At 41.9% G+C, this 18,858-nt stretch overlaps 1 protein-coding gene across 1 annotated transcript in view; it reads left to right on the plus strand.

Annotated features, from left to right (window-relative positions):
• Positions 1 to 17,187, plus strand: part of ORC5 (origin recognition complex subunit 5) — a 132,173-nt gene extending 114,986 nt beyond the window's left edge. The window contains exons 14-15 of the mRNA XM_015415071.1: positions 8,729 to 8,841; positions 16,642 to 17,187. Coding sequence (XP_015270557.1) covers positions 8,729 to 8,841; positions 16,642 to 16,687 — 159 coding nt within the window. The 3' untranslated portion in view covers positions 16,688 to 17,187. The remainder of the gene's footprint in view (positions 1 to 8,728; positions 8,842 to 16,641) is intronic.
• The last annotated feature ends 1,671 nt before the right edge of the window (positions 17,188 to 18,858 follow it).

The raw sequence follows: 18,858 nt of genomic DNA on the forward strand, positions 1-18,858 counted from the left end.
TATATATATATATAACCTTTCACAGATGTTTGCACATTACATAATTACAGCATTATAAAAAAACAGCAGCCTGAATCAAACAAGGATGAAAGAAATCTGTTTCCCTAGCTTCTCTGCGTGAATTGTATTGGGCTTTTATTATTGGGGAATTATAAAATCAGTCAGTCTGGGTGGCTGGGGATGCAGTTTCCCAGGTAAAAGTCCTTGTCTTGTCTTCAAATGGTAACCCATAGCTTTGTATCTGCTGTAGCATGTTATTCTTAAAACATTAATCATAAATTTATAGCTAGCCTGCCGCCATTAGATTTATAGCTAGAAATTTTAGGGAGCAATTTTGCTATACTGGCCTTCTGTTCCATTTTACCGCATTTTGGAGAAATTGGTCACCATTTGTTGTTAACGCAGTGGCTGGCACATTTGTAATGCTGTGGCAAGGTCATTTTTGAGTTCTGCATCCTCCATAATATTTAGGTGGGTCCAGCTCCAACTCATTGGAGCTTCTGTTGTGTTCACTGGGAGATTTTATGAGCCTCGTGCCGTTCATGCTGTGGAATACGACCTGTTTTCATTGGTAGTCTCTGAGTGTAAGAGGCCAGCTGCAAGCCTACCCTGCAGAAATGATTAGCCAATAATGGTGCACTGGGGTGTAAAAGAGCAGTTGTAATAACAGATTACTCCATTATGCTTCATCGTTGACTGAATAAAGGGCCTGAGTGAATGAAGAGCAATTCTTGTCCTTAATGCGGAGGGGTTCATAATATCTGAAAATAATTTTTTAAATCCTATAAAACTGGGGAGGGGTAGTGGAAAATAGCCGTACTGAAGGTCGTTGCCGAATGGCAATCTGGGTACTTTTCCATTTATTTTTCCTTTTCTGAAGTCCTTGAAACACAGAGTGTTTAGTTTTGTACTGAAGATGGTGGTTTGTAGACCTGAGTAACTTGCAGTGCAGTTCTAAGCAGAGTTGACTCTTCTAAACCCACTGACTCTAGTGGACTTACAGGACTGTAACTCTGTTTAGGATTGCACTCTTAGATGCATAGTTATAAGCCTGTGAGCAAAATTGTTTTAAAATGCAAACTTCTATATATAGCATTGTGTTTAGCAAATACCAGGTTATTATAATGCATTCCACTTGTATTAAGGATATTTATGAGTATTTGTTTTGACCGATGTAAGTAGGAATCATATAAGCTTGTATATACAAACATTTTGAAAGGGGAAGCACAGTGTCCCCATGTGTTTAGGTGGTCTCACAAGTTCTGTATAGTTAGATTTGCTGTTCCCAGTTGTTATAGGACATTGCATTTCAATCCAGAGCAAGTTGGCTGTGATTAAGTCCTCGTGAAATTAATGGAACTTAAATCAGCCATGACCATGTGTCCCATTAATTTCAGTAGACCTTAAGCACAATTAACTTTTATTGGACTGGAATTCACCTTTACAGTTGAAGTTGATTGCATTCTTCGCATATAATGATGTGTTCAGAAGACCATGTTGTATCCAAATCAAGGACTTTAAGAGAGTCAATCCCAAGTGTGAAAATAGATCTGTAACACATAGATAAGTAAATACACACAACAAAAATACCAAACTGAAGAATGGAATGAAAACATTCCAGGGTGCCTTGTGATGTTACTGTATGTTGCCTACCGTAATCTACAGTTGTGCACAAGAGTTTTATTTATTTATTTATAATTTGGATTTATATCCTGCCCTTCTCTGAATTCACAGAACTCAGGGCAGTTAACAACAGAATCACAATTTATAATCCAATGGTTAAATTACTTAAAATAAAATCAGATGGCGCCATAGTAAACATACAATATGCAGGAAAGGCAGAATGGGGGAGGGAAAGGGATTGCCAGGTAAGATGGTACCTGTTGCTGTCCTCAACCGAAAGCCTGGCGGAACATCTCTGCCTTGTATGCCCTGCGGAACTGCATAAGGTCCCACAGGGTACAGATTACATACATACATACATATATACATACACACACACACACACATACACATATATATATAAATTGCTTTTATATACTACACAACTACAGGAAAAGGGAGTGGGAAATAACTATAACTAAAAAAAGAAGAAGCTACAATTTAAGGCAAGGGTCATATTTCAAGGGTTACATCTTCATATATCGTTCTTACAATACTCTAAATAAGTATGAATACTGTGTTTAATGCCTTATTTACTTAATAAAGGTAGCTTGAGCCATTAATGCTAATATTTAGGAGAATTATAGTCCATTATACTTTGTTGTTTATTTTTCAAATTTATTTTTCTTGTATTTCAGTTTAAATTTGAGTCGCTTGGACGCAGCTTCTCCTTTTTCTGAGTCAAAACCTCAGAGGTACTACCAGAACTGCTTGAACTGTCCTCTGATTCACGGTCGCTTTCATCTTCTTCTTGGGTGTTGTCTTTATTCTTTATTCTTTCTTTCTTCTTTCGTCGGGTTTTGTTGTTGTTCCAAAAAGTCTTTGGCTTTCTGGGCAGAGTCATTCTTGGTCTTCTTATCGTTGTCGTTAAATATCAATCCTTATGGGAATATCCATCTAAAAGGGATTGAATTGTTGTGAAGAAAGAAAGTTAAATCCTTCGTTTCCACACCTCAAATGGAATATCCTTTAAAATTCTCGCTTCTACGTCTTTAACTTTCAGGGTTTTCCCAGATGTCGCTTTTAAGACTGCATCTCTAGTAGATTTCTTGGGAGTATTTCACAAATATTTCACCAGGCAGCTTATTTTTCTTGATAAAGTCTGGATAGGTTCGATAAACCAAGTCCATATCATTTTGTAGTAAATCCTGCTTAAGCTCTGTCACTGGTCCTAAAGCTTTGCTTAATATTTCTTTTAGATTTTCTCCTTTCTGTTCTGGGATACCTGGAAGCATAAGACATACATTGATCTCTCCATCTGAAGCTGCAGCAATTGTCCTTTATCAGAAATTCACTCTTTTCCCACTTTTTCCAGTTTCTGTGTAATATTCTTTGTTTTTTCTTCAACTTTCTTGATGGCTTTATTGATCTCAGCTGTTCTTTTGTCAATTCCCATCAGTTGTTTTAGAACTCCGTCAAATTTGTTGTTGATGTTAGACATCTGCTCCAGCAGAGGGCGCAACACCATTGCCAGTATACTGGAAAGATCAGTGGTTGCTTCCGGTATCCGGGTAGGAGTTGTCTGGGTAGTTCCTGTGGAAGGTTTCTTTTCTAGCACCATTTTTCTCCCTCTGCCGGACATTGTTTACACAACCTGCCTTGATCCAGTTGCCTACGGAGATAGACTTTGAGGGTGACCGATGCCAGGGTGGAAACTAGATTGGACTGCATCAAGTGCCGATGTATCATTCAGGAAGCGTTGGAGCTGCTTGGCTACCACTCTTTCAATTACCTTGCCCAGAAACGATAGGTTCAAAACTGGGTGGTAATCTGAAGGTTCTAAAGGATCCAAAGATCACTTTTTCAGGAGTGATATTACCACAGCCTCTTTCAGATCCTCTGGGTAGACCCCTAAATCTAGGGACAGGTTGATAATGTCTATCAGATGGCCCCATATTCCCTCCCAACTGGCTTTCACCAGCCATGAGGGACATGGATCATAGAGGCATGTGGTAGGTCTAACAGCCAATGAGAATCGACTAAAGTTGTTGAATACCAAATCCAAAGATGGCCAAGGGGCCCCCAGCTCATGTGCTATATCAACATTGGCTGGAAGGCTGCGGCAGAGCAACATGACTTCATCCACAAAAAAGCTTGCAAATGCCTCGTAGCTAATTACTGAATTACTAATATTTTGTCTTCTCTCAGTAAGAGAGGTGAGGAATCAAATCACCCTAAACAATTGTGCCAGATGAGAGCTAGCGGATGCAATGGAGGCTGAGTAGAATTCTCTTTTCACAGCCTTCACCACCATCTGATAGGATTTCATAAATGTCCTATAAGATGTTCTTGTAGTTTCGTTGCAAGACGTCAAACTCGGTCTAGTAATCTAAGCTCCCGTTTCACCCCCCTAAGTTCCATAGTATACCAGGGGAATGATTTTGAGTGAGGGCAAAGAGGACATCAGGGTGTGATTTCATTGATCACTTCAGAGAGTCGGGAATTTCAGTCCTCTTTCAGCACATCAGGAGGCATCGGATCCTGCAGAGCATTCTGGAAACCAATTAGATCCATTAGTCTCTGCAGGCGAGCATAAATCTGCTCATGGCCTAGACAGGGAGTAGGGAAACCCAGCCAGGCCTCCAGAACCATGTGATCTGACCATGGCACTTCTATCTTAGTAATCAGATCCTACTCCATCCCCATGCCAAAGATCAGGTCCTTGGTGTGGCCTGCTTGATGTGTGGGACCTGATACAATCTGGGGGAGCCCTAGTGCTGCCATGGAAGACAGCAGGTTCGATGCCTGCAAGGAGGCAGCAGCAGCAGCATCGATGTTGGTGTCCCTCAGAACTACCAGTCTTGAGAACTCCAAGGCCCAGCCCACTACCATCTCCAGTGGGCTCAGTAGACTGTCTGCCAGTACACTAAATATATGGTCAAGCTCTCCTCAGCATCCCAGACCAGACCAACACAATCAATCCTAGCAATCTTTGGGATGGGGAGTGGCCTGAAGGAGAAACCTTCCTGAATGACTATCACCACCCGTTCCCCCCAGCCCTTTGTTCAAGACTGGTGAAGGACCGAGAAACCTGATGGGGCCAGTTCTTTCAAGGCAACTGTTTAGCATTCCCACACCCAGGTCTCAGTCATGCAAACCAGGTCCAGATTTTTTCCTGCAATATAATTCTGCAGTGTTGTGGTCTTATTGTTAATGGACCTGGCATTGCACAATATCAGAGTTGAAGAGGGGTCAATATTCCTAGCCCTCACACCAACATGTTTTAGGATGGGACAGTTGGAAGAAGACCAAGCATTACCATACCTCCGCCTCCTTCCATTTCAATACCTTCTCCCACCTCCATACCTCCCAGGGCCCCCCCCCCCATCACTGGGATCCCCAGCCCAATACTGGCACTCCCAATGTCAGCTAAATGGGTCCTCTTACAGTACATACATAGAGACAAAGTATAATAAAGTATAAATAAAGTATAATACATACTGAGACAAAGCCAAGACCACGGCCATACAACCCAGAAAATCTACAGCAACTAATGAACTCCGGCCATGAAATATATCGAAGTATAATTGTTTACTGTAAATGACTATGCCTACATTTTATACTGTCTTCCTTCAGTCAAACAAAAGGGTCCATAATAAGAGTTTTAGTGAAGATTGCAACTTCCTATTAGGCTGAATGTTAGATCCACTGTGCAATGGTATACCAAGGGCGGGGGGTGCAGTCTGCCCCAGGTGCAGCTTGAGGAAGGCCTTGAAGGGGACCCTTGAATCCAGCATCATGCCGCATCCAGACGAACATCTTTCCTTTTATTTTTAAAATGCAGTACTGGTTGCAGCCACTTGGGGTGCAGGGAAGTTTGAGCATAGCAAAAAGCACTCTAGGATTGGCTAGACTTCCCTTTCTCTAAGACTGAACCAAATTTGCTTAACAGATCATACAACCAAGTCAGCACACTGATAGCTGCTACATTAAATGCCAGCCTGCAGATCATTCTCTCCAATAGTCTCGCCTTTCTTGCTTCCTTTCCTTGCACCCAGCTCAGCCCAGATCTCACAAAGCAGTAGTTAGGATGTTGCAGCAAGATAAAAAAACAACAACATTCCTCTCTTAGTTTTTGTCTGTCTTTTCCACACATTTCTAATTTATTTCTATCTGCCTTCACCCAATTTTTCTGTGTCCCCCACCACCACCACCACCTTTATTTTCACTTCTTGGTCTCAAGACCTTCTCATCCCTAACCTGCTCGGTGACAGAATGTATTTAAGTGTAGTATAGTGGCAAACCTTTGTTAATATTATGAACAGAAGGCACTGGGTTTGCTGGGTGCTGTACATTGCACTGGTTCTGCTGGGCTTTCAACCCCCCATTGCTTGGACTGTGATTCTGTGCTTGACATCAGCTGGCATTGCCACAATGGCACTGGGTTTGCTGGGCACTATAAATTGCACTGGTTCTGCTGGGTTTGGGAAAATGCCCCCCTTCAGTTTCTACAGCAGAGATTCTCTGATGTGACTTTAGTCCTTTGGAAACAATGGAGTACGGGGGCACCTTCTGGGGGGCGGGTAGTATGTTTCTTAACATCTAGTCTGGTGAAGCTTGTGATCATTATTTTGTGATGCTTTGGCTAGTGTTAGTAAAAGTCAGTACAATTCCTAGTTCTCAAAAATGCCTTGTAGATGTTTGGGATGGTCAGCTCTTGGGCTTCAAAATGGAGAACAGAAGCTCTCCCAGGTGCTTGCTCAGAACACGAGTGGTGTGATGGATTTTTTAAAATTATTTTTATTTTATTTTATTTTTGCTGTCAGGTCACAGCTGACTTATGGCAACTCTGTAAAGTTTTCAAAGCAGGAGACGTTTAGAGGTGGTTTGCCATTGCCTGCCTCCATGTCGGCCCTGCTTAGCGTTCAAGATCTAATGAGATCAGGCTACCCTGGGGCTATCCAGGTCAGGGCTAGGCTGGGAGTAATGTGACAAGGTCACCCAGCAGGCTTCCATGGCACAAGTGGGAATTCGAACCTGGATTTCCCAGATCCTGATCTGACACTTTAAAACTACACCACACTGGCTCTCGTGATGGATTAGCACATTGGAATTTGTTTTGGTTTTTTTACTGGCATGATTATATATAAAAAGTTAAATAAAAGAAAATTTTGACTGCCTGCATTTCTTTTCTTGCCATTGAAATAAAGTTAAGAACATAAGATCATAAAAGAAGCCAATGTTGGATCAGGCCAATGGCCCATCTAGTCCAACACTCTGTCACACAGTGGCCAAAAATACCAGGTGCCACCTGTGGGGCCAGGACACTAGAAGCCCTCCCACTGTTGCCCCCCCCCCCCAGGCCCCAAGAATACAGGGTATCACTTGTCCCAGACTGAGAGTTCCTATCTATACCTTATGACTAATAGCCACTGATGGACCGCTGCTCCATATGTTTATCTAATTCTCTCTTGAAGCCGTCCATGCTTGCAGCTGCCACCACCTCCAGTGGCAGTGAATTCCATGTGTTAATCACTCTTTGTGTAAAGAAGTTTGGGTCCAGTGGCTCCTTTAAGACCAAACTTTGTTCTGTTGCTTCAGACCAACACAGCTATTCACCTCAATCTGTTTTCTGGACATTATTATCATTCATTTGATTTCATTATTATTACTGAAAATAATTTTGTCATGTGGAAGAGAGGCCCTGACCTGGATAGCCCCAGCCTCAGATCTCATCAGGTTTCAGAAGCTTAGCAGGGCCGAGGCAGAGGCAGGCAAAAGCAAACTACGTCCAAATTTCCCCTTCCTTGAAAACCCTACAGGGTCACCATAAGTCAGCTGTGACTCGATGACAAAAATAAATAAATAGAGAAGGGAGGTGTTTAAAAATTATCTGCCTCAGGCACCAAATAGGCTAGGTACACCACTGCAAGTATGCCTAATATAAAGGGAGTGTTAAAACTAGCTGGTCACAAAGCAAATGCTCTAACAGCTAGAGTTAGATCTATAAGTCATGAAATACTATGATGACACCTGAGACAAATGTACATGCTACCAAAATCTTTTGGTCCACTATGAGAACGCACACTTCTCTTACCTAATGAAACTGAAAGTATTACAAAGGAAAACTATACCAGGAGCAAAGACAAGCCTGTTCATTGACATAGGGCTCACATTCCTTGTATGTTCTGATTGCCTGCTCCCAAAACAATTTAGAATATCTTTTATTTGACTGTCTTAAGACCAGCACTGTTAGTAAGTCAACTCCATAATATGAGATAATACCTCCCTGCCATGCACTGTGCAGCATCACCTCTTTGGTATGGCTTTGTCTCTAATCCGCCAAACCAGGGTTCATGCACCAGTATATCATGGGGGTAGGCAGGTTAGGATGCAGGCGTGACCTTTGCCCTTGTTAAGTCAATGTGTCATGCACATTTCCTGCTCTGCCACAAGCTAACCCGGGACACAGGGTGGCCACTGATGCTTTCAAAGGACTTGGCACCTGTAATATTCACTCTTAATGGTTTTCTTCAGTTCTTCAGTTTATATTTTGATGTGTGTGATTATACATCTTTGTATTTTCTACACTTAAGACTCACCTTAATTGTTTTATTGGTTTTTAAATTGTATATGTCGTTTTAATTGTATGAGAGTATTGATGTTTTATTGCAAGTCCTTCTTGCCTTTGTTAGCCGCCCTGAGCCCTACGGGGAAGGGCGGGGTATAAATTTAATAATAAATAAAATAATAAAATAAAGTCGTTGGTTTGTTTGTAAGAAACAGGAGAGTAGTGAGAGGCATCTAACACAACATCTCTGTTTACACTTGAGTTCTTGCACAAGCAGATATGCAAGAAGAAGGACTGTAGGGGCTGCTTGCATTAATTACAGCGTAGCCACTTACTTTTCTGCTTGTGCCAGTTATGGAACATTTTAATATACACAGAGGGAAATGGTAGGTGTGGCACAAGGTCTTGCACAAACAGAACTGTTGGTAACTCCACTTATGTTTCTGCTTCTGCATCAATGGATCCAAGCTAATGTGTTAAAGAAGCTAGCCAATAGGGAAAGTATTGTTGCTTGCATTGACAAAACCAGTTCATTTTTCTCCCTTTCCTCTTTAGATCACATCACTTGTGACACTACAGCTGTTAACCTTGGTAGGCCATGACGACCTACTTACTGGACCAAGATACAAATGCAACGTGTCTCTAGATTTCATCAGAAGCATTTCAAGGTAAATCCTCTTTAAAATCTCCTAGTACTGCAAGCACAGTATTGTAGTTCACCTTTCTACCAGGTTTCCAGCTGTTTAGAGAAGTGACTCTTAGGGTGGTCAAGAATGAAGACAAGGTGGCTGTAAGCTAAATAAATGAAAGAGAAACTGGTTTTGTTGTGTTTTAGTACCATTGACAACATACACCAGCCATGTATTATGGCCTGCCAAGTGCTTGTTCTTGCAGTCCCAGCAGGCAGCACAACATGAGATGCCAGTGGGTTGCTATGATGGCCCTGTCCACTTCCCTTCCTCAGAGGCCAGACTTTCCCTCCGTTTTTCTCTCCCTTTCTGACTAAGCAGCCCTAGTGGTCTGTTTTCTTCCTCCCTGAAGAACTCTGGCTGTCCCACCCTGACTCAGTATGATACTTTACTGCTGGCTCAGCCCAGGAACCTGAGGGAAGGGTCAGGATCACTCTTTAACTTAAACCACAAAATGGCACTTTTTTGAATGTTTTGAAATTCAAAATTAACAAAATATTTTATTCAGCATAGAGGGGAAATGTCAGGTGAAATCAGGGGTTGGAAGTTCTGAGGTAAAACCAGTACATGCATAGACTTTAGTTCATACGTTTCAGGCTAATGAGTTTCTTAAGCTATTCACAGTTACTTAAAATCTTTATGTAGAGAGGCTTTTGTTCCAGTGTTTTTCAAACACTCCAGCATACTTTCTTTGAGTATTCACTGACTCTTTTGGTTTCCAGAAGGCTGATACACTCTTTTCAGTACCCAGGCCCCTTCTCTTGAAACACCATTACTCGTCTTGAGTTTTTAACTGACTCTTGTTTCTAAAGGCAGTTTCTAATCACACCAGACCAGGGATCTCTCCAACTCTTCAGAGTTAACTCCCTGTTTGACTGGGTAGGGAAATTCTCTCTCTAGAAGGTCTATTCCCTTTCTTTGGGCTGAATGGGAGTCTTTGCCTACTTCCCAAACTTCCTTATCAACTTTCCCCCAGTTCTCCATCTGTGTTAAACTGCTCTCGGCTGAGGCTGAAATCAGACTGTTAGTACTCAACTTAGTCAAGGCAGAAATTTGACTGACTCAGCATGCAGCTGTCAAGTCTTTCTCTCTCAGCAGATGTTAACCAATCAGAATGCTTGGAGCAGCCTGTCACTCAAGGCTCTCTGTTTCTGTGAAGAATTAATCCTTCACAGTCCTTCAGCTGTTTGTCCAGCATTTCTACGCTTTTAAAAAGTGCAATCTGTCAGAGCTGCATTATGTGACTGGTGGGCTGCATTCAGCTTGACTGGTTCCACTTGACCTGTAGAGGAGCTGTTCATAATTTAACCATTGTTGTATTATTATTTATTTACACCATGTTTTTTACAGAGCTGTATAAGCAGAAAAGAATCTCCCCTATGGAGCTAATGGTTTACATTTGAGCGATGGGGAGGAACAACCAAGGAAAGGGAAGAGTAAGAGATGCAAAGAAAGGAGAGCTCAGCATGGCAGTGGGAGAACTATGAATGTATCCGCTTTTTTAAAAAACTCCAAATAGTGGGGGTGGGGTAGACAGCGGACTAGCATTGGGACCACAGCACAGGCAAGACGGATTTACCCTTTCTCTCATGTTGTCACTTTCTTAATCCTCTTCCCTACAGGGTAACATACATTTGCATCTGTTTGGTTTTTCCATGGAGAAAAGAGCATCCTCTCCCTTTGGGGGTAGTAGCAGAAGTAAGACTGAGAAAATGAATGCAGGAGGAAAAATCAAGAAATCCCTCCCCCCGAATAACAGCCCAGAATCTAAGTGGAGGATGCCATGGCTTTTTTTTTTTTTTTTTTTGCAGTTTAGAAAACAGTGGGAGGTCCATTTAGGCCTGAATGTTACCAAATGCAGTTACATATACTTAGGTATCTGGGAATGAGGATTAAAACATTCTTAGAGATTCTGGGCAAGCGCATCAAACACCTTAGAGAGAAAGAGATGCTAGACAAAAGGCTTTTTTACTCTCTTAGGGAACCACTTGATGCGTTACTCTGAGTTATAGCTGAGCAGCAGTCACTGGTGAGTGAATTCACTGTATGTTGTACATAGGGATGGTCACAAACTGGCTGATGAGCCAAAATTCGGCATGAACTTGGGACAGTTCGGCTTTCCCAAACATTTACCAGATTTTTTTCTGGTTCAGCACTGCAGGGCCATTTAAACCTAACAGGTGAGCAGTTAGGTTGAAATGGCTGGCAGCCATTTCACCGGTCGGTTTTGCTTCCCCCTGCTTCAAAGCCACCCCGAACTGAACTGGATTTTTTTAGGTTCGTGCCCATCCCTGTTGTGCTGCTTTCTGCTTGTTGTTTCTATTCAAAGCACCTTAGACATATGCCTAAAAAAGAGGGTGTTAAGAGGCCCTGAATGTGCATCTTTCCAAAAGTCACACAACTGCTCTCATATAACCTCTGTAGCAATTAACAGTGAGAAACACGAGATTACACTTCCTGTACCCCTCATCAGTCATGGGTCAGCATTTGCAGTGTCAACTGTTAGTTTACATTTCTGGGAAATCAGATTCCTCAGAATTTCTCCTTTGAGGCTATTTTTAAAAGTCCATATTCTTCCAGATCGGGAGGAAGCCTGTTTCTTGGCAAACCTGTAAAACCTTTTCCTTGCTGTCCAGAGCTTAGGAAGTGTATAGACAAGGGTATTGCTTGCCTGGTCTTCTGCTTGCTTGTTGTGTTCTGAGAACCAATTTGTGTGGTTCTTCATTCAACCACAGTCTTCAAAATTAGCTTACCATATAAATAAGAATTTATGAATACAAGAGCCACCAGATTTATATTAGGTTTTAGAGTTCTAACTGGGAGAACCTTTAAATGTTGTCTTGGAGTCCTTTGAGGAAAACAGTACAGCCAGATTTGCATCACATCTGATAAGAATGCTAGGTTCTCTCTTTTACATTGTGTTTTTTTATTTTGAGAATTCGTTTTTAGAATTTCAGCACCCTTCCGTTCAGTGTTTAGGCTCCCATTCCCACACTTCAAATTGGCTGCAAACCAGATTTTTCATTGCATCTCCTGGGCACTTCACAAGTTGCATTTATTAAGAAGGGTCCTCCTTGGATTATCCTTAGAACCTATATAGGGATTTTCAGTTCTTTTATAGAAAATGAAAGTTAAAAAATTAAATAATAATTAAAGTTAAATTTGTAGTAATGGATTTTATTCTTTGAAGAAATGAAAACATGATAGTAATTCATAATCACATGATAGTAGTTATATTATCTAAAGGTATTCTGTGTTGACTAGAACGAGGACAGGGGTCTGATGGACAGGTTTGGTGCTACCTCTCCGTAAGAGCAGCAAATTTGAGCTGATGGAATATTGGTGGGGGAGACAGTTGAAAAAAACAATAGTTGGTTCTGTTGAGAGGAAGTCTGACTGAGTGAAGCTGTGGAAAAGAACAGCTTAAAGCTGACTGAAAAGTATCAGTTTGTAACGAAGGATCTCAAAATGCTGAAATAGGGAAACAGTTCAAAAGTTCAATTGAACAGAAACTTTATAACCTCTACCTGATTTACTTCAAACCAGAAATAGAGGTTGACTTCTCATTTGTTTAAACCTGTGGGCTGGTTATCTCAGGGAAAGACACACACAAATAACAGTCTCTCTGTGTGTGTATGTATATCTATCTATCATCTATCTATCCATCCATCCATCCATCCATCCACATACACACACAGAGATTAAATGGTGGCAGCATGTAAATGAAGCAGTATTTGAGTTTCCAACCCCAGTAGCTCTGTGCAGTGTCTGCATGAGGGGTGATTATTAAAGGAGAGTGGGCTACCCTGTCTGGTCGACCTGGGATGTGAAATGGTCATGGCTGTCTATATGTTTGAAAATAGGCAAGATGTGTGACTGTCTGATCTACCTGTAACCCTGAACCTGTGGGACAGATGTTGTGGAGGGTGGTAGTCATTCTGTGAGAAAGGGTCATCACAAGGGTGAGTAAAGGAAGGAATGAGGAAGGGTAGTGGTGTTTCTGCACAGACTGACTTCAGACATCACATAAGCCCATCACTTTTCTGCAGTTTAAACTACCAGGTCATAGTCTGTAAAACAGTTAATTGGATAAATTGCAGTTGAAATTAAAAGGGGCCCTCTGGTTTCTTCTTTTGAGTTTAAGTTCAAAAACCTTTATTGGCATAGATCATAATCATACAGTCACCATTCAGTTCATGGACTTGACACACAGCTTCCTCATTATAAGGCAGTTACAGAACTTGGCAATTGCTTCAATAACCACTATATTTTGTGAAGCCAATAAATGATACAACCTTCTGTCATCGGATTGCTTGGCATCATTCTTAAGACTATCTTCTAGATAGGCTTCCTGAATGTCATCATACAAACTACAATAGAGGAATACATGTTCGATTGTTTCAATCTCCTCTGAATCACAATCACAGAACCTTACAGAGTAGGGGATTTTCTTAAATCTTCCTGCTAAAACCACAGAGGGGAGCACATTAAATCGGGCCTCTCCTTTTGAGTTATGAAGTGTTGGGAAGTCACTTTCTGGGGCAAAAACTCATTTTATCTGGACATTAGAATACTTGGAAGACCAATTTTCCTGCTTGTTGTAGAGACCGCAGTCCTACCTCTAATGTTACAGTATGTTCACATCTGGCTTTAAAGACCAGAGCAAGGTCTCTTGAAAACCCCTTTTCCTATGGAAGCTGTTGGATCTGTATGGCCGGCTGCCAAAGCAACAGTAAATGAGCTAAAACTGATGGGTCCAGTATAGGGTGGTGGTTGACATGTGTAATGAAACATCACAAATAGACCTTCCATTCATCTCACATTGCCCCAAACATAGAGCTTTTTAAAGCCAAACTATATGTTCATCATCGATCTTCTGTGCAGTCCCACGTGGGGACTGCATGAGCAGGCTGGCCATCAGATAGGTCTTTACAGCTAAAAGCCTCCAGGGGTGCTGCGCACTGGATTCAGAAGCTTGTTCCTACCCAGGGACCACGTGCTCCTGTGCAGCAGCACCCCCCTACCCTCAGTTCCTCTTTTGCCACCAAAGGAGGAGATCATGTTTTTGGAGTCTCCGGCTACAGTTGAGAGGATTTTGTCAGATTTGTTGAAGCTGTCAGCTTCTGAGTCCCTTCCATGACTCAGAAGGCACTTTTCAAGAAGTGCTCCTGATGTGGAGTGAAGATGATCCAAACTGACGAACACAACCTTTGTATGGACCCAGCCCCGCTGAGGGTCAAGTACAGTGGGCTATGCCAGCCAGTCCGGAGGTAGGAGTTACAGTTCAAGGAGCGCCAAACACAGTCCAAAAGTCAGGGATTTCAGAAAGCAGGTCATCCAAGTCCAGCCCAGGGTCAGGGGTTCCAGATAATAGGCGTCCAAGTCCAGTCCAGGGTCAGAGGTTCCAGAAAGCAGCTAATCAACAAGGTTGGTGGCTCAGTTTCAAGCATACTTGCTGCATTCACATTCAGCATCAGCTCTTGGCTGGTTTTATAGCTAAACCTTAATGAGCTGTGCTTACAGTCAGCTTACTTGGCAGTCATCCAGCAAATACTTATCTGCCTTATCAGTTGACAGCTGGCGTCGGCCCAGGAGATGAACACATTCTCTTTAACTCTCCACACCACTGACTTCTACAGTGTTCCGAAGGTGTGGGGGAACCTGGGGAACCGGCAATTGCATCTGGAGGCTTGTTTGCTGATTCAGACCCGCAGGGTGCTGGATTGGCCACAGCTGTGGACTGTGAGTCAAGATCAGCTGGTATCTCAATCCCTCATTGATCTACTGACTTCAGGCCAGCTGCAGCTGCCTCCTCTTCTTCTTTTGAGGAGTCCCTTGCTGCTACTGGTCTCAGGCTGACTTACAACAGTCTGTTCTGTTTGGGTGAAAGGCATAGTGTCTCCACATGTAAGGCCTGCCAACGCTTCACCCCTAAAGCTCAGGGGGGATATGGCATTGAAACGTAAGGAAGCATTGTGGGAGAAAGCTCCCAATGCTGCATTTTCGGAATCAACACATTCAGCTTCACCTCCAGGATCCATGTCTCATTAGATCTGATCTCAGTTCTGCTTCCCTTGGGCTCATCACGCCTCTTCTGAGCCACCAACTAAGAAGCCTAAAAGCAAGACAAAGGAAAAGCGTAAATCAGCTCCTCAGCAGAACACTCCCATCTGAACTACTGAGCCAATGCCAACCTTGAAGGAGAATCCCAGGACCCCATCTACAGGTCCAAGATCTCCACCTGTGTCTATGTTTGATGGGGATGGAGATACTGTCTTACCACATGGCCAGGTTCTGCCTGAGTCCAATCTGGAACAAATGGCCACAGTTCCGTGGTCTCAGCCCCAACTGCCTATGCGGTGGCCTTCACATCTCTACATGATGTCTCCGGGATATTTAGAGGAATGGAGTGACAACTCCCCCCAAGCAGTCTGCTGTTCCCTCCCCTTGCACTAGTTGCTTGTGGGCAGCATAAGAGCCCTGGATGGGCCTGTTCTGGCCCCCGGGCCTTATGTTTGACATCCCTGCACTAAATAATCCACTTTCAATGCACTATCCAACTGGATTTTGCCAGTTCACACAGTAAAATCCAGTTGCAAAGTGCATTGAAAGTGGATTATTTAGTGTGTGTGACCACAGCCCTAGGCAGCTTGTTCAGGTATAGATTATTTAATGTTTTAATGACCTCTGTGTTGTGCTTCCCTAGACAGTATACTCTCCTTATATTACTGTTCTTGAGACTCAAAGGTCTTCAACATATCAGAATCTAACCCTCTTACAGGCAATCACTGCAGCTAAATATTTAGTGAATGTTATGGTGGTTTTCCAATCCTCATCTACAAGGAAAAATTGGACAATTTTTTGAGATGATAAATTTACACAATCTATTAAGAGGGAGGCTAGATAATATATAAAACAAGGATTTAGGAAATTATGCATGATCTAAAGAAAAGTGACTTTGGCAAATAAGAGATCCAATTACTTTTTTAGTTTAAATGCAACAATTGTTGTACTTCTCAAATGTTTTATTCTTGTTACTGTTTATAAAGTTGGTTTTTCACACACAAACAGGAAACTACAGTGTCTGAAGCATAATATTGGACAATGGAATACATTTGAAAGGAGAAAAAATAATTCTTTGTTTTCGCTCCCCTGGTATATTCTTGTTCATTAAAGCCCAAAGAAATATATTAAAATCTTCTATCCTATTGAATATTCTTGGATTGTTCAAATGTAGTTCAAAAACATGGATTAACTACCATCAAGATTGGCAGGCTGCAAATTAAGGAGCTCTATGGTGAAACAGGTGGTTCGGAAGGGGAGCAGAATGTTCAATAGCAGGCAAGAGCTCCGCTTTACATCACTAAATAGTAAGCCATGTTTACTAGGATTTTTTATTAATCCTTTTATTCTTCAGCTTTTGCTTTACTGCTTTAAAAATGTAGTGAATGAAGGGTTCCTTCCCATGGTCCATGTGAAGTCATAGGAGGTGGATCCAACACAGAGTTTCCATAAGCGCAACGATTTCAGCCCAAGGTGTGCGGCTGTCATGGCTCTTCACCACAGCAGGAGCAGGATTTTGGGAACTGTTTCAGGGAGCACGGGAGAGGAAAATTGGACCCCACAGGCAGAAATCCTTTTGCCAGCAAAAATGTGGCATTGAATCCACCCCATGAATGCAAACCAAACCAGTTTTCAGAGTCTTCTCCTCCTGTTTGGGGGAAACTTGAATAACCACTCAGTCTCTTGATTCTGTATGTGTGTTTCTTTTGTTTACAGGACAGTGAACTTTGACATAATAAAGTACTTGTATGACTTCTTGTGAAGACCCTATGAACTTGGTAGCGCTGACGAAGGCAAGCTCTGTTCTGTTGACTTCAACTGTCCAGGGAGAGGAGACTTTGGGCTTCACCAGATTTGTCCAAAACAGGTGCTGGCCCAGCGTGGGATCTGATGAAAACACTCGATCTGGTCTGGATGGATCTGAGCAGAGGACTATTTACGAGAGGCCCTGGAGTCTTTGGGAAGAATGTGTTAATTATAAACAGCAGGGTCTGAGCACAATCTGTTCTGCTCTTAATGATGTTATCTTAACACTAAAATTGTCTGAAACCCATTTGACCAAGGACTGTGTTTTACACTGTATTAAAGCATCCTCTGTGCTTTGAACAAGGCAGCAGCCCTTGTTTCTGTGCCCAGTCTTTTCACTTCCTCTCCATGGGAGCATTTTAAAACTGCCTGCCAAAATGCTCAGTCCTATGGCCACATAGCAAATATGACAAACATAAAACTAAGCTGGTACATTATTATCTTTCATTTCTAAGCCCTGGCCAGTTGTTTGTAACTGTAAATATTGAAAATTAAAATCTGTTCTTGGAAAAAAATATCACTTGGGCCTTACCTTACAGTGAAAGACAAGAATACACTTTGGCAAATTACTCCCTCATTTAAAGATACTGTGATATCTAAAATAGGAAGCATAATTTGCATATCTAACTTCAAGATCAGGCCTACGAACTCTAGACTAGCTTCCAGAGTCTTGCTGCATATGGCTCTTCTCTCTGTAAGTACATGTATCGTGATGATTGCAATACAATGCAATTCCAGATATTTTTAGACATAGGAATTGCATGCCAAAGAGTACCCAAGTTTCTGTGAGATTTTTTTGGGGGGATGTTGCTGTTTTATGTGAGTTTTTTCACTGATGTTTCAACTTTATACAGCCTCTTTTGATTACTTGACTGTTTTTATTTGTTGTAGTCTTCATTTTAAAAACATATTTCACTTTACGCTGTTTTATAGATTTCTAAGCAGGTGGGGAAATATCCCCAAAATTTCTCAGGTAGTTCTTGTTACAAATACAGTCTTTAGGAAAAGGCACTACCAGCCACAGAAAAGGCTTCTCTTGAAAAGTCCCCTGAACCAAGTACACGTGACTCTGGAAAACCCACAGAGGGGTGAAGAAGTCTCCATGCCCGGGCTGGAACCCTCAGAAACCCTCTAAAGCTATCAGGACCCAAGATAGCACTTAAAGTTTCTGTTCCTTTGGATACATCATCATCAACAACACCTGCATCCACACACAGCAAAGAGATGCCTCGTATACTATCTGCTGACAAGGCTGAGATGGAAATTCTTCTGTGTATCTCAAGTGTGGTTTCAAGAATTTTTATTTGTTTGTTCTCAAACTGTTCTCTGGAGAGTGACCATATAAGTTTTCAAAATAAATTAGGCCTGATGTGAGCAATAGTGACTGTATACCCTGTCACACAGGAGGGATAACTCATGTTTTCAACACCTGCCTGCCCAGTCCTGTAGCATACATGCTCAGCCAGCAATCAGCAGAAGTCTTTGAATCGAGGGTGGAATCATGACCATGGAGGTTTCTATATCAGTTGCTGAGGGAGACCTCACAAGAGGAAGGGGTGATCTATGCTCTTTAGTCTAACCAACTTTTTGATTGACCACCATTAGTGCCACGTTGTGTATGAGTTTTCCAATTTGAGCTGGCAAGTGAAAGGAGATGAGTAATCCATTTGTTATGTATGAAAGAAGCAAACAGAAATACAAATTTTAGGAAGTGTTAAAGTTAATAATACACAACTTGGAAGAAAAACATTCAGGGCTCTAGTTTCTGTCCTGGATAGAATTTTTTTAATTTTTTGAGTCAACTAAAGGATACTGTTTTAGTGCCAACCGTTTCTCTTTTAACTGCTGTTCCACAGTTGCCTTCCAGAGATCTTTGAATGTTCAATATATAAGTGTAGGTATATAGAAAAAAGCATTGACAGCCTCCTTTCCCAAAGAGAACTTTTCCTCTACTGTAGCTTTATTGCCAAGTTGCCATAGTATTAGCTCTAGAAGAATGAGCTGTTTGCAAGTCATTTTCTGTAATGGATTTTTTCATATTGGGGACAAGTCTCCATGGCAAGAGCCCATAGAAGAACCTCCCCCCAAAAAGCCTTGTAACTATAGAAAAAACTGACCCAGGTTACT

The sequence above is a fragment of the Gekko japonicus genome, unplaced genomic scaffold, assembly GCF_001447785.1.
Source record: "Gekko japonicus isolate JY-2015 unplaced genomic scaffold, Gekko_japonicus_V1.1 scaffold5, whole genome shotgun sequence".
Classification (NCBI taxonomy): Eukaryota; Metazoa; Chordata; class Lepidosauria; order Squamata; family Gekkonidae; genus Gekko; species Gekko japonicus.